Source organism: Spinacia oleracea, chromosome 6 (genome assembly GCF_020520425.1).
Source record: "Spinacia oleracea cultivar Varoflay chromosome 6, BTI_SOV_V1, whole genome shotgun sequence".
Taxonomy (NCBI): domain Eukaryota; kingdom Viridiplantae; phylum Streptophyta; class Magnoliopsida; order Caryophyllales; family Amaranthaceae; genus Spinacia; species Spinacia oleracea.
In genome coordinates this window covers 125302629-125325684 of record NC_079492.1, presented here as the reverse complement: position 1 = coordinate 125325684, position 23056 = coordinate 125302629, and the positions used below count along the sequence as shown (strand labels likewise).

The window sequence follows — 23056 nt, the reverse complement described above, 5'->3', positions numbered from 1 at the left end:
AACCTGATATAACAGTACATATACACGTGTCACGCGATAATTCGATATAAAACTATTTTTATTTATTTTAAAATAATAAATTTTGTTTTCCTTTCATTTCTTCCTTTTTCCGTTCTGGTCAAAACTCCATTTGAGTGTCCCTTTGAATCTTGCTCAAAACTCCATTATCTAAACAACCAAATAAAAGAATACGTCATCTCTCTTAAAATCTTGCACTGCATTATCTAAAAGCATGGGTTTGAACCTCTTTGATAATATACAAAGTCGAACAACATAATTATTGATGGGATTATATATTTTTCATATGTTCTTTAGGAACCCAATTTCTCTCTTCTTGAATAGCCGGAATACCTGCTTCATTTTGAGCATCCTAACTTCTTAGAAAGTGATGCAGCTCAATGCAATCGTGAATCACGGCATCCCTCGCAGACCAATCTGGTGGGTCGGGGCGGATGCCTAACAAGGAAGGTTCTAAAACATCTACATGAGTATCTGAGAGCCGAAACGTGGCATAGAGGTGGTGTTGTGTTGGTGTAAGTTAGGAAATTGAACTTCTGGTTCAAGGTGGGTCGTTTTGGGTGAAATCTTGACGGTGAGGAAAATCATGACCTTAAAAGCTTGTATTGCAAAATCTACGAAGGTTTAGATCTGTTGATTTGGAGCGAGAAAGGGTGGTTGTGGTGACAGTGGTGGCGGAAGGTGGCGGTGGAGGCAGAGGCGGAGCTTGGTGGTAGGGTAGAAGAAAGATGACTGCACTATTGGAAAATTTGTTGGTTTTTGAGAATTGAGGCGTTGGGACGGTGGTGACAAGGAGGTGTGGAGGGGAGGAAAGAGAAAATTAAAGGGGTGGTTGATTACCATATGGAAGCTCCACTAAAATGGAAGAGGAAATGTGGAGAAAGAAAAGTTAATTAAAAAGTTGATGATGCACAAAATATGACCTTCTTAGCCGGTTACTAGTCAGGTGGGTGTAATAAAAGTTGATAGGGTATAAAACTTGGATTATTAGATAATAATCAAAAGGTTGGATTATTAATGGAAAATCGTCGAAATGTTGGAATATTAAAAGTAATTTTTCCTAAAAAATGTTGCCTGATTAAAAATGTTGTGATATTGGTATAAAAAAAACATGTTTGTGATCTGTTTGTTGGTTAACAACTGTGATCTGTTTGTTGATTATCAACTGTGATCTGTTTAATGGTTGATTAGTGTTGCCTTGATGATTGTGAGAGGGGTGAAAGCATATGGGGATGGGTTTATGAATTAAAGAATAACATGTGATTGGGAAAAAATGAATCATTAAAGTCCCCTCTTATTGTTTGCCTTTCCTGAGTGCTTGGTGTTCCCGTGTGTCCCTTAACTATAATTGGCTTAGGGTTTGTATGAGGTCTGTGATGAGTCTTTTACTTTGCTGAGAAACTATCCATGGTTTATAAACTAAAGTGCACCATTAGCATCCAGCCGTAGGCTGTTTGAGGCTTTTGTGTGCTAATGGTTTGTGAACATGGTGTGCTTCAATGAAGCTTGGGGACATATGAAATTGAATCCTTCACATATAAACTGGCATTAGAAGGGAGAGGCAATACATGTCTTATTTACTTAGTTCTTAGTTGTCCCCTTAAGTACCTTTGTTATGTTACATCGATGATGAGTCTTTCATATGTTGAGAAACAATTCAAGTTACCTACACTCACTCGTGCTGCCATTAGTATCAGTGATGATGCTTCTCAGGCGCTAAGTGTTTGTAGGTTGAATTTGTTTCAATGATGCTTGGGGACATCAGAGATGAATATTGATGTCTTGCATGTTTGACTTTTGTTATTTAGGTGGTCCTTAAAGGGGATTGAGTGATTGTTAAATATCCAATGCGATAGTTCACAATTTGCCAATTCCTTTGGAAGGACCACCATAACACTAAAAGAACATGTTTGAATGTGGTGTTAATGATATTCAATGATGTAAGTGTTGATATTCTGAGATTTATGTTTCAATACTTGTCCTTTAACTCCTTTTGTCTAACGGAGTGATTGTCATTTCACATGATCAGTAGTGAATATCAATCATTCCATTAGGCAAAAGGATGTTAAAGTTGTGAAAATATTGATACAATAGATCAATGATGTTAGTCAACAACTCTGAGATTGAAACCCTAATGTTTGCTAATGTCCCATGTGTGTGAGTTTGATAATTGTGATATGTAATGTAATTGTTGATTATCTGAGATTTATGTTTCTAAAATATTCCCTCGTCCCCTTTTGCAAAAGGGGATAACTTTCCTTTCACATACGACGAAGTGATCATGTAATCCCTTTTATAAAAGGGTGATGAGGTTGATAAAATTTAGAAACAAACTAGGTCAATGATGTAAATCAACCTAACTGAGATTGTTGTGCCTTGTTCATTGTTGCCTTGTTATTTGTTTTGTGTGATCTATGATGAGTCATCATTTGCTGAGACTCAAACCCTTTATTCCATTAACACTCATGCGCCATTAGCATCAATGATGCTTTTCAGGAGCTAAGTGTTAGTGGATGGGGTTTGTGTCAGTGATACTTGGAGACATTCTGAGATCGTTGTGTGTTGATTGTAGTAATGTGGTGTTAGTGATATTCTATGATGTAAGTGTTGATATTCTGAGATTTTTGTTTCTAAACATGTCCTTCATCACCATTTCCCAAAGGGAATAAAGATCATTTCACATGATTGAATGATCATGTATCCCCTTTGGTAAATGGGTGATGAGGTTATTAATCACTTAGAAACATATTGGTCATTGTTGCCTTGTTCATTGTTGCCTTGCTCATTGATGCCTTGTGCATTGATGCCTTGTGCGTTGCTACCTTGTTATTGCTTCCTTGTACTTGCTGCCTTGCTCATTGATGCCTTGTGCATTGCTGCCATGTTCTTGCTTCCATGTACTTGTTGCCTTGTTCTTGATGCATTGTTCAATGATGAATTGGTTTTCTAAATCGAAATTTACTTCTGATGGCGCATCGGCTTCTAAGTGGGAAGATTTTCCATCTGAAAATGATGTGATATGCATTAATTCCATTTAGAAGCCGATGTGTTTAGAGAAGTGATTTTGTATGTCCAGAGTTTCCTGGACTTGTAGTATCCTCTGTCAAATGGAGTAAGTTTCTTTTCCCATTTCTGTTTGTGTTAGTCATTAACTCCATTTGATAAGAGGATATTAAAGTAATAGGATACAATGATGATAAACAACTACAAACTGAGAACAACAACAATGGTGTAATCATCTTGCCATGGTGGTTGAATGAATGAATGTTTATTGGGTCTTGTTCTTGCTTCCATGTTCATTGCTTCCATGTTCATGTCTACCTTGTTCTTGCTTCCATGTTCATTGGTGCCTTGTTCTTGATGCCTTGTTCAATGATGAAATGGTTGTGTAACTCGAATATTACTTCTGTTGGCACATCGGCATCCAAGTGGGAAGATTTTCCATCTTAAAATGATGTGATATGCATTCTTTCCATTTGGATGCCGATGTGTTTAGAGAAGTGATTTTGCTTCTGTTTGAGTTTCCTGGACTTGTAGTATCCTCTTTCAAATAGAGTTAGTTTCTTTTCACAAACAGCTGTTTGTGTTAGTCATTTACTCCATTTGGTAAGAGGATATTAAAGTAGTAGGATTCAATGATGAAAAACAACTAAAACCTGAGAACAACAACAACGGTGTAATTATAAATGAATTCATGTCCCCTTGTTCTTGCTGCCTTGTTCATTTCTGCCTTGTTCTTGTTGCCTGGTTCTTGCATCCTTGTCCTAGTTGCCTTGTGCATTGTTGCCTTGTTCTTGCTTCCTTATTCTTGCTTACTTGTTCTTGCTGCCTTGTTCTTGCTGCCTTGTGCTTGCTGCCTCGGTCAGTGCTGCCTTGTTCATGTTTCCTTGTTCATGTGGCCTTGTTCATTGCTGCCTTGTTCTTGTTGCCTTGTTCTTGCTGCCATGCTCATTGCTGCCTTGTGCATTGATGCCTTGTGCATGTCACATGATTGTGCATTGCTGCCATGTTCTTGCTTCCATGTACTTGTTGCCTTGTTCTTGATGCATTGTTCAATGATGATTTGGTTTTCTAACTCGAAATTTACTTCTGTTGGCGCATCGGCTTCTAAGTGGGAAGATTTTCCATCTGAAAATGATGTGATATGCATTCTTTCCACTTAGAAGGCGATGTGTTAGAGAAGTGATTTTGCAAGTCCTGAGTTTCCTGGACTTGTAGTATCCTCTGTCAAATGGAGTTAGTTTCTTTTCTCATTTCTGTTCGTGTTAGTCATTTACTCCATTCGGTAAGAGGATATTAAAGTCATAGGATTCAATGATGATAAACAACTACAACCTGAGAACAACATGACCCCATTCCTTGCCTTTCCTTGAAAATTACATCATGTCTTGCCTTGAAAACTAAATCATGTCCCCTTCATGCTATAAGGAATGGCTGATTCATTTTTTGTGATGTTTTGTGTTTCATTTACACTTAGAAAAACAACATGAATGTGATTATGATGAACAAAAACTAAACTATGATTAACAACAATAATTTCATTAATTCATTCTTCTAAAAGATATGTTGATTCCAAAATGTTTTGCTTACACGTGATGCTTTCATTTAAGCTTACAAAAGTGACATTCTATTTGTTCTTGTAACTTTTAAAACATGTCCCCAAAACACAAAAAGTAATCTATGCTTGCTTGCTCTTTACTTCACTAATTTGCTTTCTATTCTTCAACAAGTTCTATGCACTCATTCACAGCCCACCTTGGTGCCTTCACTTGTTCTGGCAGATTGCCTTCATCTTCTAAAACCTTTTTCTTGTTGTGTGGGAGTTGGTAGTTGTTGCCCCCTTGTGTTTCAGAATTTCATTTCCAACATATTGAAGTGACATCCACACATTAGATAGAGTCTTTGCATGCAGTTCATTAAATGAATCGGTCACATCACCACTTAAATCCTTAACTGTTTAGGCATCTTTTTGTGCATAAGTGATTGAATTGACCTAAAACAACCCAAGTCCAAGATGTTGCAATCTGGACTGTTTGCTGGCTGTTGAGTCAAAATCAATGTGAACCCATCTTGCTTGTAGTGTTGCTGCCATTCTTGATCATTTTGCAAAATGTGTGCCTTTGCATTGTCTTGGATGATGTATATCACCTTTTCCCCCTCATGTGGTAGCCATTTCTCTTTAATTGTTGGGATTAGGTAGTTGATTATCATGGCCCTAGTTGCAATCTGATTCACTGACTTAATTGGTTTAGTCTCAATTGTCCCCTTCACTCTGTTTTTGGATGTTCTCTTTGCTGCCACTGAATCTGTGAATGGAAATATACCAAGTTTACCATCCCACTCACACTGCCCATCTTGTCCCCACCTTGGCCTTGCTACTGCTGCCATGAACATGAACTTTGGAATCTTAGTTCTTGATTTTGCCTTCCTGTGTGGAAATGGTTCATTGTTTGCTAAATAGACTCTTTGACTTTTTTGCGTAAGATAGAACCATTTCTCATCGATGTGAATGAAATCATACATTCTGTAATATGTGGGATCATTTGGTATTGAGTAGTCCATTATGAGACCAAGTACCCACCTCATCCTTGCCATCTTGCATTCATCTGAAATTCCTGGATGCAAGGGACTTGAATGTGCTTTGATCTGTTTTTTATTCACCATTCTCCAAACTGTTGTTGGACTCAAATGCAGCATCTGTGCAAGATCTCTAATGCTTGTTTTGTCCCCCACGCCTATTGATGCTATAGATTCATATGTTACTTGAATTCTCTTCCTCCCACAGTTGTGATATTTGCTCTCACATAGATATGAATCCATGGCTGCCTTTTGTGCCCTTACTCTCTGCCATATTCCTCTAGTTGTCTGCCTTGTGTAAGCAAACTTTATAACACATGAATGAGTCATCTGAATCTTTTTTTTTTCCCTTAAGAGAAGGAACAACAAGATTTACAGCCTTAATTCATTGTTAATCCTAGGGGTTTTAGGCTTATGATGATTTTGTTCTGTTTCTGTTTGATGAATTGGAGATGGTGGGAACTCTTGTTTTGCTGGCATGTTCAAATCAAATAAATATGGAACCAAGTGGTGTTCTGAAATACCTGATGTTTGCTGTGGTACCACTTCACATTCATGTGCATCTTCTTGTGGCACTTCATTAAGGTCTGACACTTCTTGGTACTGCTCAAAGTCCCCAATTTGATGAGCATTTTCTTCACTTTCAGCATTTTGTGTCGGAGATTGTGTTGCCTCATCATCATCATAATCTGAATCGGAGTTCGTGTCGTCTCCTACATCATCGGAAAAACCGAGGAAGTCGTCCTCCTCTTGATCAGAAGCCATTTATGTCCCCTTGATGTTTAATTTTAGTGAATTCATTGCTTTTGGATTTTTGTTGTTCTAACTGCTCTTAAAACAGTTGGTATTTATGATGGTTTTTTTGTTAGAAAGTCACCCCTATTTATAAAGGGTGTGTGCTTTATTTAGAAAGTTTGGAGGGAAAAATTTCAGCCAAAAGATTGGAGGGAAGACTTTTGGAGCTTATTCTGGTTTTGGAGGGAAGTGAAAGAGGGAAGTGGACTTTCCCAAAAAGGAAAGTCTTCCCTCCGTTTTTGTAACTGTTGTTGTACTCTCATTGGATGAAATAAATCCACCTCATGTAATGTGTCCCTACTTCAATCAATTTTTTTCAGATTTTTGAATATTTAAATGAAAATATCCCCTTTCCCTTAATTCTTTAATATTTTCTCTCTCCTTACTTTATTCTTTAAAAAGAATCTCTTACACATTCTTACACACAATCATTTCTCTTACACCCAATCATTACACTTATACCCATACAAACCAAGATTCCAATTTTCTTAAAAACCACCCATTTTTCCAAATGAATAGAACTTAAAGTAACAGAGGGAGTATATCACTATTGATCTACTCATGTTATGTATTTAATGCAGATGGATCCTTCACGGGTATTTGATTTGAATATTGAATATTCTGTCTAACATGACGAGAATGAATGTGTGGTTAATTTGGAACTTGATAGTGATGAATCTGATGATGTGTTTAACATAAACTTAGACAATGGTGCAGATGCAAATTCTGATTTTGTTGATGGTGAAGGAGTTGTAATTGGTGATGATTTAGACAATATGATTCATGAAGATGTTGAATTAGATTGTGAAAATAATATCACTCCTCCGTATGTATGGATGGCCTTTGATTCTGCTGATGGAGTGATAAACCATTGTCATGAATACGCGCATTCTAATGGATTTCAAATTAGAATCAGAAGTTCCGAAAGAATAGAAAAATCGGGAACTATGACAACGGAAATTTCTATTGAACGAAATCGACATATAGAAGACTTTAGTGATTGCAAGAGATTGAGGTTAGTTTGTTCAAAAGAAGGAAAGTTCAAATCAAAGTCAAATAATCCTCAACGAGCAACTAAGTCTACCATTACAGGATGTCAGTTTAAGGTAAACGCATCACTTTGTTCTGATGGTTTATGGAAGCTAACTAGAGTACTGTTAGAGCATAACCACCCTTGTGATCTGAATAATACAAAATTCATGAGAAATTATAAATTCATCAGTGAGAGAAATAAGAGAACAATTCTGGAAAATGACACGGTCGGTGTTCCTATTGCAAAGAATTATAACTCATTTGTAGTAAAGTATGGTGGCCATAACAATGTTCCTTTTGACGAGAGAGATTGTCGCAATTTAATAAGTAAGACTAGAAGTCTAAGTTTACAACAAGGAGACTTTGTTGCGATGAGGAGACATTTCTACGAAATGATATTAAGCAATTCAAATTTCTTTTACATGTACGACACTAACGAGGATAGCTCATTGAGGAACGTTTTTTGGGCGGATGGTAGGAGTAGATCGGCATACAAAGACTTTGGTGATATCTTGTCATTTGATACAACTTATATCTCAAATAGGTATAAGATGCCGTTTTCTCCATTCATTGGAGTAAATAATCATGGTCAATCGATTCTTTTTGGTCGTGCCTTGTTAGCCGGAGAAGCGACTGAAAATTTCGTATGGTTGTTTAATGCATGGATGACATGCATGTCCGGGAAGGCTCCAATTGGTATCCTAACTGATCAATGCCAAGCTATTGGTTAGTATTTCTATTATGCTTTTATATTTATTTCTGAGTATTGTATTTAGATTATGCTTTGAATTTCTCTTAAGTAGATAAAAAGTAATTAGGTTTATTATGTTCTCTAATTCCCATTCATAACTTTCTGATTTATAATTATTTGCTACTTTCCTTTTCATAATGTTATGGTTTTCTTATACTTTTCTTGTAACAAAATTTTTATAATATATGTGTTATTATTATCCACCTAACTTATATGCACGTCTGATTTATAGGTAATGTCGTAGCTAAGGTGTTTCCAAACACTCATCATAGATAGTGCTTGTGGCATGTAGTGAGAAATGCACAGAAGCATCTCAGTAAGCATCTAAAATGGAATGATGTTCGTAAAGGATAAAAAATTGTTCTCCATGATTCGCTTACCATTTCAGAGTTTGAAGAAGCGTGGCAAGATTGGATCAAAGCCTTTAGCCTTGAGAGTTACGATTGGTGTAGGAACATGTATGCCCAAAGAGATCGATGGGTGCCTATATATTTCAAGGATAAATTTTGGGCCGGCATGTCTAGCACTCAAAGGAGCGAAGGTATGGACTTCTTTTTTAAAGGATTTCTCAATATCAACACCACTCTTAAACAATTTGTGGAGCAATTTGGATTTGCATTAGCTAAAAGAGTGAAAGAAGAGGATAAGGAGACATTTAATTCGAACGATCCACCACTGCATTGTGCAACCGACCATATATTTGAACATGTGTTTCAATTATACACATCTAGAAAATTCTTTGAATTTCAACAAGAAGTGAAAAACATGAGTTACAACAATGCTACAAAGATTTCTGATGATGAAAAACAATGTGTATATGATGTCATAGTGAGAAGACAATGGTATGGTCGAACTAAACGCACAATTTTTCAAGTGACTATGGATAAGGGAACTCTAGAAGTAAGATGTGATTGCAAGAATTTCGAATTTAAAGGGATTATGTGTAGTCACTCATTGCGGGTATTTCACGAAGAGGAATGCAATTATGTACCAGAACGGTACATTTTAGATCGATGGAGAAAAGACTTGCCTAGGAAGTATCTTAAGATACCGGTTCCTTATTATTCGTTACTTAAGAAAAAACCTAAGGAGATGAAAAGATATGAAAAATTGCATAATACTTTCGAACCTATCTCAACAGTGACAATGACAAATGATAAGTTTTTTGATGAGGTGTTGAGTTCTCTTTCTGACCTAAGTGTGAAGTCAAAATCCATCACAGAGGATGAGCATGGACTCATGTCCCAAAGTTTGGAGAATATTGGTAAAGTTTATGGTAGGCGAGTCCCTAAGAAGGTTGTCAACCCATTTCTCACCCCCTCTCATCTCATCTTTCACCTCCCCCGATTCTAGCGAGAACTCCAACAACCGACACATATTTTCTGGCAGCCCGAAAAGTTCAATTAGACTGGATCGAATACACCTTTTTACTCACCATCTTCATCCCCCCGACCACCATCATCTTCACTTGTCATCATTATCACATGCCATCATCATCACAACCATCTTCTTTGGGTTGGAGAAGCAACACCACCATTATCATCATCTCCATCTTGCCAACGTTTAGTAGAAAGAGCTATCTCCATCTCCCATCGAGAAACAACATATCTCTATCTTTATTATATAAGTGAAGAGGTGGGGTTATTTTCGTAAAATCACTTTTGGTGTCCCCTTTGGAATAGTCCATTATACCCTTAGTAATTGAAAAGCAAATTATTAAAAAAAAAATCGGAAAGACTTACCGTATAAATATTAAATGCCTTCATTTACGATTACTTGTTAAAATAAAATAAAATTGGCGGGACTGTTACTGATACTTCATTGCACCAGTCATCTTCTTTTATTAATCAACTTCATCCTCTTCAATCATTAATCATCACCAACATAGACACCATGAAACCAACGTAAAATTACAATATTATCACATTAATTCACATTACCCTTTTCGATATCAAATGTTGTATAAATAATGAATTATCATATAAAAAGCTTACTTAAGTTAGCAAATGGTAAAAAATCAATAAATAAAAACTTATAGAAAATTAGACGCAAGTCACGCAACCTTGAGTTTATGTGATTAAAAATCACTATAGCGTGTTTAAGTTTTAAAAACACAAAGTACAATATCATGATTTTTGTTTTTCAAAATCACCATTAATGTTCCTTGAAGAGCTATATTCCTCCGTTCTTTTTGTTTGAATCACTCAATAAACTTATAATGAAAAGACGAAATTAATCCTTAAATATTTTTTAATTGTATTTTATTTTATTTTTCTAATTAAGAAATTTAAATAAATAAATCTTCCGGTTTAATTTTTTTTTTAAATTACTTTCAATGAAAATAAAAAGAAATATTCCGTTAAAAAAGAATAAAAAAATATTGCTTAATTTCGGCAATTCTATACAGTTAGTTATGCTTTCCAATTTTTTTTTAAAAATATGGATGTGATCAACTTTTGCAATTTATTTGAATTGAAGATTTTTACTGCAAATAAGGAGTAGAAGATATTATGTGTTATTTTTTTTTTAATACTTACCTCCATATACCTTTTACTATTTAAAAGTTGCAAGATTTATGAAATTAAAAGATATTCTAGACTATAAAAACTCATTATTCTTTTCTCTTATTTTCTTTCTTTGGATTGAAACCCTCATTTGAATCCCAAAAAAAAAACTCATTTTTCTTTTACTTAAATACAGAAATTTACATATCACCATATAAATTGCACAAATTCTTGTTAATAAGTGGTGTATAATAAATACTGTACGCCGAAATAAAAAGTTCACTCAAAATACTTAAAAGTTACCTTTATATTTAATAAATCTAAAATATTGATTTATTAATATTGATTTATATGCATTCTAAATTCCACGCATGTATCGCGTGTATAAAATACTAGTACCACCGTGAATGAGGACATTCCTTCAACGTCGTGGTCCTCCTTGGCGTAGTCGCCTCTGTCGCCGGAGGTAAGAGTTCAAAAGAAAAGCAATTTTTCTTAAGGATACTGCATGGGTTTCACGCCAGCGATACGACGGTCCCGCATTTTAAACAATTTTAAATTTTTATTTTCAGAAAATAATGTTATGTTTTGTTTCACTTAAATTATCTTAATTATTAGGAATCAACTTTTCTGGTCTTCCCCCCGGTGACTAAATTTTTCTAAATTTTTAATGTGAAGGGATAACATTTCGAGAAGGGTGTTAGAGGAGGTGAGGATAATTTCAAGGAGGGAGGTTAGGGCAGTAGATCAAAGCATGAAAGGGAAATGAGGAGGGAGACCACCAACGAAGATGGGTAATGTGACGGAGATGAGAGGGTTGTCGGATTTGGAGAGAGGTTGAGAAGGGGGAGGGGTTGATTATCTTATGAAGGATAAATTCGTACTTTTGCATAATAAATGCGGGTATTCTAGAAAAAACGCTGGTGTCAAATAAAAACCCCATTGTGTATTTTTGCTCCCCCCCCCAAATGTTCTATTTTATTCAATCCGTGGACTATGGACCATGGTGCACATAGAGAATGGTGCACCAAGATTCAATCTGTGGACTATAGACCGTGGTGTACATAGAGCATGGTGCACCAAAAGAACATACGTGCATAAGCAAAAGAACATGACACTACGACAAAAGAACATGCGATATAATATTTCACTTTTTTGTTATAAAAATAATATATTATTTTACTATTTATTAAAAACTTAAATAAAAAATATTCATGTTCTTTTCTCATAAACCGATATTCTATTATATACTAGTGTTCTTAAGATGATGTACCATACTCTATGTGCACCATGGTCCACCATCTAAATTGCGCTATTTTAACCCCTCAATAATCAATATACAGCCATACAGGCAAACAGCAGCTCGGAAAAACCCCCCTGTGAAAACTTTGACAAACTCCGAGTAAAACTTTCAGTAGCAAAGAGTTCTTCTCCGTATTCGCTAAATTGCCCGGGAGTAAGAAGAGGAGGATATGAGATATGGAAACCAAGATTGAGGAAGACACTCCTTGCTCTTCTTTTGTCGTTGAATCAATTGTTCGTGTTGGAACCGTATGTCATTCAATCCTTTTTTTTTTTCTTCATTTAATTTCTCAACTTTACTTTCTAATTTCTTTTTTTTTGATAATTTTACAGGCAGGGGCACTCTGGGGTTTGTGTTCTGGACCATCTGAGGCTACCAAATTAGGTAATTTATCCAATAAATAGTAAAATTGATCATGGGTTATTATACTTTCTGATTGAAGAAATGCTTTTTGTTAATTTGTTGAAATAATTTGTTTGTTAACAGTAGGATGGTTTGTTTCTTTGATTTGGGTTTTTATTGTTACATTTGAAATTTGATAATGCAGGTCTTGCTGGGTTTGCTCGGGCCTCGTTTTTGGTAAGAATCTGATGCAGCTCGAAATTCAGAGAGAATGATGTTCAGGGTATAATTTTGTTTTTGTCTGTTTTAATATGCATTTATCTGATGTTATTATGATTTGAAATGCAGGCGAAATCAATTGGTGTAAATAGCGTTCAATGTGGTAATATTTTTATGAAAGTTAAGTGTGTTTGCCTATTTTCAATTTGCTATTTAGTCAATTAAAGCATCTTAAGAAAGTTTCAGATACTTAATGTGTAGAAATATTGTATTTGCTTGTGTATCGGCGTCTATAATTTGGTTAGAGACAGAGGTAGTAACGGGCAGGAACTGTAATAGTTGGTTGATGTAGTGAGATGGGATTCTGTCAACTGCTAGGGAGTAAGGGAGATGTTGTTGCTTATCAAGAATGTTGCAAAAAAGGATACATGTATTGCACTAATTCATGGGTAGAGTTTTAGCGCTTCTGATCAGCTATTGGGACAATAAGAAATCTTTTAGAACTAAATCCGAATGTCCAATAGGTTGTAATGGCTCTTGTCTTGGTAGTTGAATACAACCACTAACTGTAGTCCATTGGACACTTGAGAAAATACTGCAATATGCAATTAGTAATTCAATCCCATTTTGGATGTCCATTATGTGATTTCTGGTTTCACATCATAGGAATGTATGATGAAGTTTATTCCTTCTCATTCTATGTTATTTATCAGAAGGTTGTTTGGTACCTTTGGTTGCAAACCTACAGTTATAGTACTTGGTACTTATATCGGGCATGGTTAATTGAGTATGTGTCGTGGTGTCAGACTCGACTAATGTATGGAAGTTTTCCATATTTTTTGATCTATATAGAGGTGTCAACTACCCTACCATAGTTACCTAATTCTCTAGTATGAGATTGGGTATGGGTTTGTAACTCGCCACTTAATTTGCTGAAATAGGCCAAAAATATACTGCTTCAATGTTATAGATTGCCTTTTTCAGTTTGTGGGCTTAAGGAATACTCCCTCCGTCCCTAAAAGATTGCCCCATACCACAAATAAATATTTTACAAGTTCAAAAAGAGTTTTAATTAGTGTCTTTGAGATCTAAGCCCGTGATTAAATCTTTGAAGTTGTTTGAAGAGTTAAAGTTTGTTTAGCAGGTGTTAATTTGTAACTTGCAAGCAGCTCGTTAAGGGTGGGCTGTTACGATTTTAGTTATCAAAGTCGTAACCGAAGCTTTCTCAACTTATTATTAAGTTGGTTGTAATTTATTGTACGTAGGTAATCTTTTTGGGTCATTGTTGTTGATTAAGCTTGTGATTGACTCTTTGAAGTTGTTGGAGGAGTTCAGATTATATAGCGGGGTTAATTGTAGTTTATTATTTATGGATTACATATCCGTGTTAGAGTTGTAGTTAAGTCAAGTTGTTTGGTTCAAGTTTAAGTGAGATTAGAAGTAGCTCATTAAGTGTGCGCTGTCACAGTGACACCCTGGTGTTGTTTTGGGAAATGTTATGTTGGAATGTTGTAATTGAAGCAGGTGAAAGAAAATCTGACGTAATATCCTAAGCAATGTTTTAGGTTGTCCATATTTAAGGGAAGTGCTGCCGAATTTTTTTTTAATAATTAATTAAGTTTAAGAGTTTTAATTAGTGTCTTTGAGATCTAAGCCCGTGATTAAATCTTTGAAGTTGTTTGAAGAGTTAAAGTTTGTTTAGCAGGTGTTAATTTGTAACTTGCAAGCAGCTCGTTAAGGGTGGGCTGTTACATGTCTATTTTCACTTTATTAAGATAGAATGCAAAACGAAAGCATGTGGGTTGGTAGTTTTGTCTTTTTGCTAATATAAATAATAGAATGTGAGAGGAAACATGTGAGGACCACATACTATAAATGGTATGGGGCAAACTCAAAGAGACGAACCGAAAAGGAAATTGGGGAAATTTTTTAGGGACTGAGGGAGTGGGTAGTAGTGGTCCCAAACTTCTAATCCTTGTAGGAGACTTGGAGTATTATTTGACATAACTACTTGAGGTGAACTGAAAATTCCAACTAACTTGGATGCAAACATGAGAGTGTACCTTGAACTTCATTCTTGTCTGCATGAGATATGGTGATAAAGACTAAAGAGCATCTTATTGCATGATACGAAGTAATACTTTTGGACTTGTATCAGGCACCATTTCACCCTAGCTCAGACACTTTTTCTTACTGTGTCTTTTGTGTGTGTTAATATTGGGAATTTGTTCTGCCTAAAGTTGTTTCTCTGGCCCATGTTATAAAAACCTTCCTTTTAATTTTATTTCCTTGTTCTTCGTTTTCATTTCATTATATCTTTCTTCATCACATACTTAATAAGAGGTTCACTTTCTTTTATGCTTTTGGAAATACTCCTCAAAATTAAAATGATCCAACACAAGGCTGCCAATTAGCCTTTAGGCCCTTTACCAGAATGTTTGGCCATCAAAATGCTGCAATCTGAATTTATAACTACATGTCCATTTTTTTTGGTGGTGGTGGTGGGGGTGGGGGTGGGGGGGGGGGGGGGGGGGGGGGGATCCTCGAGTAATGGATGGTTTACTCTGAATTTCTAGATCTTCTTAAAGGAATGGCGTTGGATCCAAAGGCTTCAGTTGATGTATGAGGGCGTTTGGTTCGCGGATTTTTGGTATGAGATATGGGTTTGGAATTATCAAAATCCATACCTTGTGTTTGGTTTTGAAAAATTCATATTCTAAACCCATACCTCAAACCCACAAGTTATGGGGTTTAGAAATCGGGGGAGGTTGGTATGGCTCATACCAAACCTATAGGTATCAAATAAAAGAAAAATATTCATTCCCGGATATAACCAAACACACGGTATTAGGAATCAAGTTCCAACCCCATACCACAATGGTTTCATTCCTGATTCCAAACCAATACCATTACACAAACCAAACGCCTCCTTAGGATTTAGGAAAAATATGGTTGATGCTGTGGGTTAACTTCAGTTCACCGACTTAATAAAGTGATGATTTTTATAGGCTTATAACCTTAGTGGGATAGTGTTTCATATTTTATATCCTTATCGTTGAGAGTTCAGAAATTTGTTGGACCGTTTATTGTGGATTTGTGATATCTTTGATGATGCCGTGAGGGATGATGAGAATCTATGCTCGTCAGTATCTTCACAAGTTTGTTTTGGTTAGCTTGGTTGACTGATTTCAACCTGTTTTCAACTTCTCATGAAAAGCAAACGAGCTGGAACTTTCTGACTTACAACAGAGAATGGAAATATTTTGGGATGAAGTATTAGTTTAGTTGGAGCTCTATATTTATTGATCCTTGTGTTCCGCAGACCTGTGAAGGAGATGGTGTTGTGAGTTGTGACTAATATTCATTGTTTGACTTGTTCATATATGATACGAAGTATATCATAACCATTGTGCTTCAATAAAAAAGAAAATGTAGTAACCACAGAGTTGTCGAAAAACTTTCCTTTGGTGACTGTTCACTCATCAATGCCTAGCTTCTTGAAAGTTATATTGGGTTCAGAACAAATGACAACTTGGTTATTCTACTGCATGTTTTATCATTGATTTGAAGACTTGGTCCTGTTCTTTGATGTATCAAGTTATTATTTGACCCTTACTCCTTCGTCTGGCACATGATCCTTCTTAGCTTGTTTTTTATTGTATTTAATCTTACGCTTTTCAATTTCCCTTTGAACTAGGAATTTTTTCTGGGATTTTTACTGTGGCTCGCTGTGGTATCCAAACTTATCGAGGGCGTGCAGACGCGGTAAGTAGTTTCCGTAGTTTTCAAAATTCACAAATTCTTCCTCTATGAGGGGTGGCTCAAATTCAACTCATTCAGTCATTCCTTCATCAAAAGGGAGTAGAAAATGTTTACTGATTTCAAGAATAATGTCTAGTAAATTGCATTATTGGTTTAACTTTTTAAACGTTCTCTTAAATAATCTGCAGCAATAAAACTCTTGAATGAAGAATACTTAATCAACCATGTTTTAGAAGGAAGAAGGAAAAACCCACGATAAGATACCGTTGATATATTTTAGTTCTCCCATAGAACCACAGCCTTAGACTTAGACAGTTGATATTTTGTAACAACAAAGCCTTAGTCCCAAAATGATTTGGGGTCGGCTAACATGAACCGTCATAAGGAACCGTTCATGAAACGTGAAGCAAGAAAAGTAAAAAGGTTATGTTAAATAGAGTAAACACGTAAATTCATAAAGTGAGGGTGAGTGTAAGGAGACACGGAATATAGGGAACAAGAAAACAAGGTCAGTTTAAAGAAGAAGCACAAAGATGTTAAAAAAAGAACGCTATAGGGATCAAAGGAAAATAGAAAAAGAAGTCATGTTGAGTCGTGGGCATATATTTTCTCAAATAAATATACTGCAAGGGAAATAAAAAACATAAAATTTGTCAAGTGACTGTAAATTAGAGCATTCTTAGCACTTGGATAGTATAATTCCTTAGAGGTTGGAGGTTGGAGTTCCTGTTCCAGTCTTCTTTGTGAAAAAATGTTTATTACCACTGTAAACTGTATAGTGTTTTTGTAAGAAAATGCTTATCTGTTACAATTCTTTTTCCTTGGAACAAATTTGTGATATATATCATGTATGAAAAAGATCGGATTCTACTAGAAAAAAAAAAATTCAAGGCTAGCGCCTAGCAGTTGCATGTCATTTGATCCAATACAAATTGAGTAGGTCTTGTTGTGCAGGTTAATGCTGCAGGTGCAGGTGCTATAGTTGGAGCTGCTATTGCTGTTGGGACTCGTAGCAAGAAGGAGATTGCTGGGATGGCTGCCCTTCTTTCCATTCTAGGAGCTGCAGCTGATTATTCCAGGACTTTGTGATTTTGACATTATCTTTCTGAGGAAGTCGGAGGACTAAGGTTGAATTGACAATCTACTTTTTTTTTTGTCTTTTATTTTCAGTTTGCCCATATGGTTACATGATTGCTTTCTTGTTGAAGTGATTAATTTTGATTCTAGGTTCTTGCATAGATCAGTTAATCTGTTAACACTTAACACTAGAGTATGAGTCAAGGTGATTATACAGATATGCTTGTATCGAATGAGTTAAGACAGCCATATGTGGCGGTTTGCCTGTTCCCCAAAAGAATATATTGTCTGTTACAAGTGTTTGGTGCTACTTTCAGCTACTTGGAAGCCTTTTCCATCTCTAAAACGTACTGGTGTGTCGTATTCAGAACTCACATTTTTGCTCTGTTGCTCGTTGCCTTGCTGAAAATATGGTTAATTAACTTTTGTCGGATACATCTTGTTGTTAATCTCTGTAGCGTGGGTGTCTCTGCTATACAATGTGTCCTGCTTCATATTTGCGGTATTTGCTTTTGGATGTCCCGAAACAAATATTCATGTTTATTTAGGTACATCTTAAACTCCTTACTCAATAATTTGCATCGGACTTCTTATACTTGATGCCTTGTTCAAGGAGAAGACATGTAAAATGGAAAATATCCAAGCCTGTTCAGCAATTTGCTATTTGCAGAGGCCTTATTGAGCAAGCAGCAATTAGCATGTATCATTAGCAGTTAATATTAGATTAGCAAGTTAAGAATTTGTAAGAACCAGGCCACTAAGCATTTTCCCAAGTATGTTAACTGTCCTACAACTTCTAATACCTAAAATTTTCGTGATTTAAAAGCAAATTGAGGTATTGAAAATGCTGGTTGGAGAATCATACTTTCTCCGTTCCGGAAATATCACACCATTTGTTTTCTAAATATATTTTCTAAATATTAATTATTTATAATTTTTTAATGAAGTAACTTGCTTATAATTTCATTGACTAAGATACAAATTGCGTATATATATGAAGAAATTGTTCCTCTACCTCCAAAATTCATCTCACAAATATTTTTTTAATATAAAAAATAATTGCATATTACTACTCCGTATTACGTAATGACACATAAATACATAACAATCTTAACACGTACAAGAATCAACAAACAAGAATCAATGTAGTTATCCTATAGAATAAAATATCATATGAATATGAGATAAATTATAGAAATCTAAAGGACTTAGGAAACTTAAGCCCATTCTCTTTGAATCTTCATTGCTGTGTATTTAGTATGGCTTCCAAAGTAGTTTCAAGGCTGTATACCCTCTTACGCAAATCTTCAACTTGTTCATGAGCTCTTTTCTCAGATTTCTGAAGCAAATCCTTTTCGCGCTTTACAACATAAAGCTCCATCTTCAATGTCCATGTCAGCTCCTCAGCTGTTTTCACAGATTCAGCACTTTCCCGCAGCTTCTTTTCGTACCCAATTATGAGCTCAGATAACTCAATGTTCCGTGCTAAAACTCCATTCGTTTCCTCCATTAATTAATTAGATGATCGATCAAATTCTTTCCTAAACCTCTTGCTAAAATATGGGGGAAATTATATTTGATTTGTGTACTGTTATTCGTGGGGTGTACGCCTCTATTTATATTACGAACTAGATTCGTAAGATTCCTAGGTCTTATAGACTTCTACCCATCGTAGGATTCCTAAGTCCTATAGACTTCTACCAGTCGTAGGTTTCCTAAGTCCTATAGATTCTACCCATCGTAGGTTTTCTAAGTCCTGTAGAATTCAACCCATCATAGGTTTCCTAAGTCCTTAAAACAAAAAAAAACAAAAAAAAGTCCTATAAACTTCTATCTCATTTCATATAACATTATAATACTAGTCTTGTGATATAAAATACATATTTGTGTTTATTACATTTAAACCCGAAATAGCATGTAAAATTATATATTTTCTAAATATTAATTTTTTTATAGTTTTTACTTGCACACAGTTAGTATTAGAAATCCACCAAATGCTCAAATTAACCATTAGTGAAGCATGCGGATGGGATAGCTAGATCAGCAGTAATGGAGAATTCACATGAGTCCTTTAGATAATCTATCTTCAAGTGGTTTCTGCCATTCAAACTAGAATCATGGTGAATGATAGACTTTGCTAATATAGACTTTGCAAGGAGTTGTTTTCAGATAATATTAACAGATGAACATGATAACCCCATCCTTAGCGTGTATGGAAATATCTACTTGAATCTGACTCTTGTGGAAAACCCTATTAAACATTGTTGCATAAAAAAAAACATGCTGAAATTGTTAAAATATCAATTCTCCTCGTAATACATGTGAAAAATATCCATTCAAGTTATGTCAATTCAGATATATGGAGTACTAGAGTCTAGAGTGTTGAGTTTCATCTTTCATGGTTTGGGTACGGTTAGGGTCATACGGAGTATTTTGTTTTTGAGAGGCAACTACTTCAATTATTAACGTATATTTAGTGGTGAACATGATTGAGGGAGTTTCTCTAGCTTATATTCATTATCTATTGTAACAAATGACTACTTAGGAGTTACCCTCGTGCAGGTCTCCTAATATGCCTCTTACCTTAAAAAAAAAAAACAAAAAATTTGTTCAGCATGTTCAAATTCAACACTTTTGTTTATAAAAAGCAATCAAATCATTGGTAGAAATAAGTTACAAAAAAAAGTTCAAATTCAACACTTTTGTCTTTTTAAAAACCATATATGTGTCCGGATGCATTTATATTTAGGTTTACTCATTTGATAACACTGTGGTCCTTTTGAAATGAGTTAAAAAATGAACAATAAGAATACTCCGTATATACCATGGGGTACACCGTACACTTGGCTAAGTGGCACACGCCCGGGTTGGGCTAGGTGCACTCGAGTTTATTTATGAGTAATAATTTTCAGATCTTTAGGGGTTTAAAAAGATAAGAATTTGAGGAGTTTTGCGCATTATAAATGAAGTAGCTAGCCTTGGAGTCTCTGAAAATAGGGTTTGTTGGCAAAATTCACAAGTACTCATGTTCTTGTTAGGCGGCTCAAACATGGCGGAGGAATTAACATCACGTTGGGAAAACCTTAAAATATCCAAAGAGGAAGAAGACTACGTGGACCTTAGAGTAGAAGGTTCAAAGGAGAAAGACGTTCGTTTATCCTTATGTTTAATAGGAAAACTCATCACCAACAAGAAATTCAACGAAGAAGCCATGAAAAGAACGTTAAAGAACTCGTGGAGTTTGTCGAACGGGGTTGTAATCCGAACACTGGATCATAATCTGTTCATGTTTCAGTTCCTACATTGGGCAGACATGAAGAAGGTACAAGACGGTGCACCGTGGAGCTTTGATCAGCAGTTATTGGTGCTTAAGGAAGTCGATGGTAGTAAGCAGGCATGGCAAGTGGAATTTACGCATTCGTTGTTTTGGGTGCGGATTTATGACTTGCCGTTTGATAGTAACACGGTGGTGGATGCGACGGCGGTGGCTAGTAGGGTAGGGAAGGTGGTGGAGGTGGATGAGATTGATGAGGTTGGGTGGGAGAAGTCGTTTAGGGTTCGTGTTTTGATGGATATTCGAAAGCCTGTAAAGAGATGGCAAAGGATAAAGAATAAGGTAGGGGAGGATGCTTGGGTTGGGTTTAAGTATGAGAGGCTTCCTATGCTTTGTTTTCAGTGTGGGGTGATTGGCCATATTGATAAGGATTGTCCGTTGGGGGCAGCGGCGGTGGCGGCGGCGGCGGTGGTGGAGGAGAAACCGTATGGAATGTGGCTTAGAGCGACTTCGCCTTTGAAGGATCGAAAGAAGGCTAGGGAGGAAGTGTTGGAGTTGAAGGCTCGAGGTTTGTTCGAGTTCGTCCCGTTTCCTAAGACCAATGTAAGCAAGGTTGCTTCTTTGAGTAACATGACCAGTGTAGTGAACAACAAGGCGGAGGCGGTGGCTGGCTACGGCGTGAAGGCGGAGGCGGTGGCGGTGGCTGACAACTACGTGAAGGTGGGTGGGGAGACACTGAGGAACAGTACATGGATGACTTTGAGTTTCAACAGCTGAAATGGCAATGGAACGACTTACATTGACGGCCAGACTACTAGGGGTGTAAGTGGATTGAGAAAAGTCCAAAGTCCAATCCAATTCATTTCAAACTTGTCGGACTGGATCGGACTTGAAAAAAATTGGACCGGACTCGGACTCAAATTACCAGGTTCAATTATTTTTGGACTGGACTTATACTCAACCCTTTGGAGTCCAAAAATCCAATTAAATCCAAAGTTTATGATATTATTTATAGATAAACATATGCAATTTAAAAACTTTTGTGAAATATGTGATATTTGGGCCTTTAATTAGTTATGTGCACCAAAAAAATCAACCAAAATATTACATTCATATAAAACCCACATCAACCTCTTTCTCTTTGTTTTCTCTCGTCCGTTGTGATGGTTGATTATTGAGCTTTAATATATTTTAAGATTTTGTTTTTTTAAGAACTATAAACTAATTTTTTGGCTAAGTATTTTGATGGGTAAGACATATTGTTATTTACAACTATATCTATTGCTTAATGGTTAGTTCTTTAAGCTTTATGGAAGAGTCTTCTAGTTATAGGTATTAAAATATTTCATACCCAATATTTAGTACTCGTACATTTTGTTTTATGTGTCAGAAAAGTTAATCGGTAACAATATTATTTGCATTATGATCGAACCATTAGGACTCGATAAGAGTTTGGATCGGACTCAGACTCAAATATCCAAAGTCCAAAAAATTTTGGATTGGATTTAGACTTGGCAAAATCCAATCAAGAGCATCCAATTTACACCCGTGAAGACTACTGCCAGAGTAGTACACAGTAGCTAACCTAGTGTTTTTTCTTATTTTTCTTTGTTGATTCCTTTTCGGTTTTTCGAGTAATCTTTAGTCCCACTTTTTGTGTACTCCAAAGCATCTACGGCATGGCATGTTCGAAGACAACATTAACATGCATGCAACTATTGTTTTGGCCAAGGGTCGAAACACTCATTGGGAGAGTAATTACATGAGACCGATTATAACAACACCTCAAATGGATATATAAATTACAATTAATAGTCTAAATAGATTATATAATTAGTGTCAACCAAAAAGAGGGCGAATGTTACCTCTGTTGTCGTGGGCGGCAACTAAGGAAAGTTTATTTGATAATGGGGTTAAAAATGTATTCGTCGCGGGTAAAAGGGCGTATGGATTTTAAATTAGACCCGCATGTATCGTTAATCCTTCACCAAATGAATTTTCAGAGGATATCTGAGTATAGGGGTGGGTGTGGATACACGGAAAAAGGGTGATGAAGAGAGGATGAATTTTATTTTGTACCTCTCGAGACGGGGTAGAGAGGGGTGGGTATCTTTTCTATCATGGATGGAGGAATGAAGATGTAAATTGTAGGCGGGTGCGGGTATGCAGGTTCTACCCCGCCTCAAAGTCATCTCTAACTCAATAAAGTAAATGATCTAGAGAGGTGTTAAGTGATCGGGTAATTAGGTTGACGGAAGATTGTGTGGCCGTGCGGGTATTAAGTGGTATTACTATCGAAGTGAAGGGCGGGTGAGATAACCTTATGCTTGACACAAGTGGTGAATGCGAATGAAAATAACTTTAATCGATGTACTCTTATTTGTTTTAATTGTTTGAATAAG

General features: G+C 36.0%; 3 protein-coding genes across 3 annotated transcripts; all 3 read left to right on the top strand.

Annotated features, from left to right (window-relative positions):
- Nucleotides 1-6971: 6971 nt before the first annotated feature.
- On the top strand, nucleotides 6972-8153 carry LOC130463577 (protein FAR1-RELATED SEQUENCE 5-like). Its single transcript, XM_056832747.1, has 2 exons — nucleotides 6972-6986; nucleotides 7029-8153. The coding sequence occupies exons 1-2, from the start codon at nucleotides 6972-6974 to the stop codon at nucleotides 8151-8153; spliced, it is 1140 nt and encodes a 379-aa protein (XP_056688725.1).
- Nucleotides 8154-8716: 563 nt separating this feature from the next.
- LOC110774702 (protein FAR1-RELATED SEQUENCE 5-like) lies at nucleotides 8717-9526 on the top strand. The gene has a single exon (XM_021979267.2). It carries the CDS (start codon nucleotides 8717-8719, stop codon nucleotides 9524-9526), a length of 810 nt encoding a protein of 269 aa, XP_021834959.2.
- A 2483-nt stretch (nucleotides 9527-12009) lies between these two features.
- Nucleotides 12010-17696, top strand: LOC110774712 (outer envelope pore protein 16-4, chloroplastic). The gene is made up of 6 exons (XM_021979279.2): nucleotides 12010-12228; nucleotides 12313-12364; nucleotides 12528-12559; nucleotides 12671-12704; nucleotides 16239-16306; nucleotides 17258-17696. Exons 1-6 carry the CDS (start codon nucleotides 12157-12159, stop codon nucleotides 17390-17392), a joined length of 393 nt encoding a protein of 130 aa, XP_021834971.1. The 5' UTR covers nucleotides 12010-12156; the 3' UTR covers nucleotides 17393-17696.
- The last annotated feature ends 5360 nt before the right edge of the window (nucleotides 17697-23056 follow it).

Bases quoted from the DNA above. Each gene is read 5' to 3' on its own strand.
- LOC110774712 (XM_021979279.2), top strand. From the start codon at position 12,157: ATGGAAACCAAGATTGAGGAAGACACTCCTTGCTCTTCTTTTGTCGTT. The intron at 12,365-12,527 runs GTAATTTATCCA...TTGATAATGCAG, and splicing joins ATCTGAGGCTACCAAATTAG to GTCTTGCTGGGTTTGCTCGG. The intron at 16,307-17,257 runs GTAAGTAGTTTC...CTTGTTGTGCAG, and splicing joins ATCGAGGGCGTGCAGACGCG to GTTAATGCTGCAGGTGCAGG.
- LOC110774702 (XM_021979267.2), top strand. From the start codon at position 8,717: ATGGACTTCTTTTTTAAAGGATTTCTCAATATCAACACCACTCTTAAA.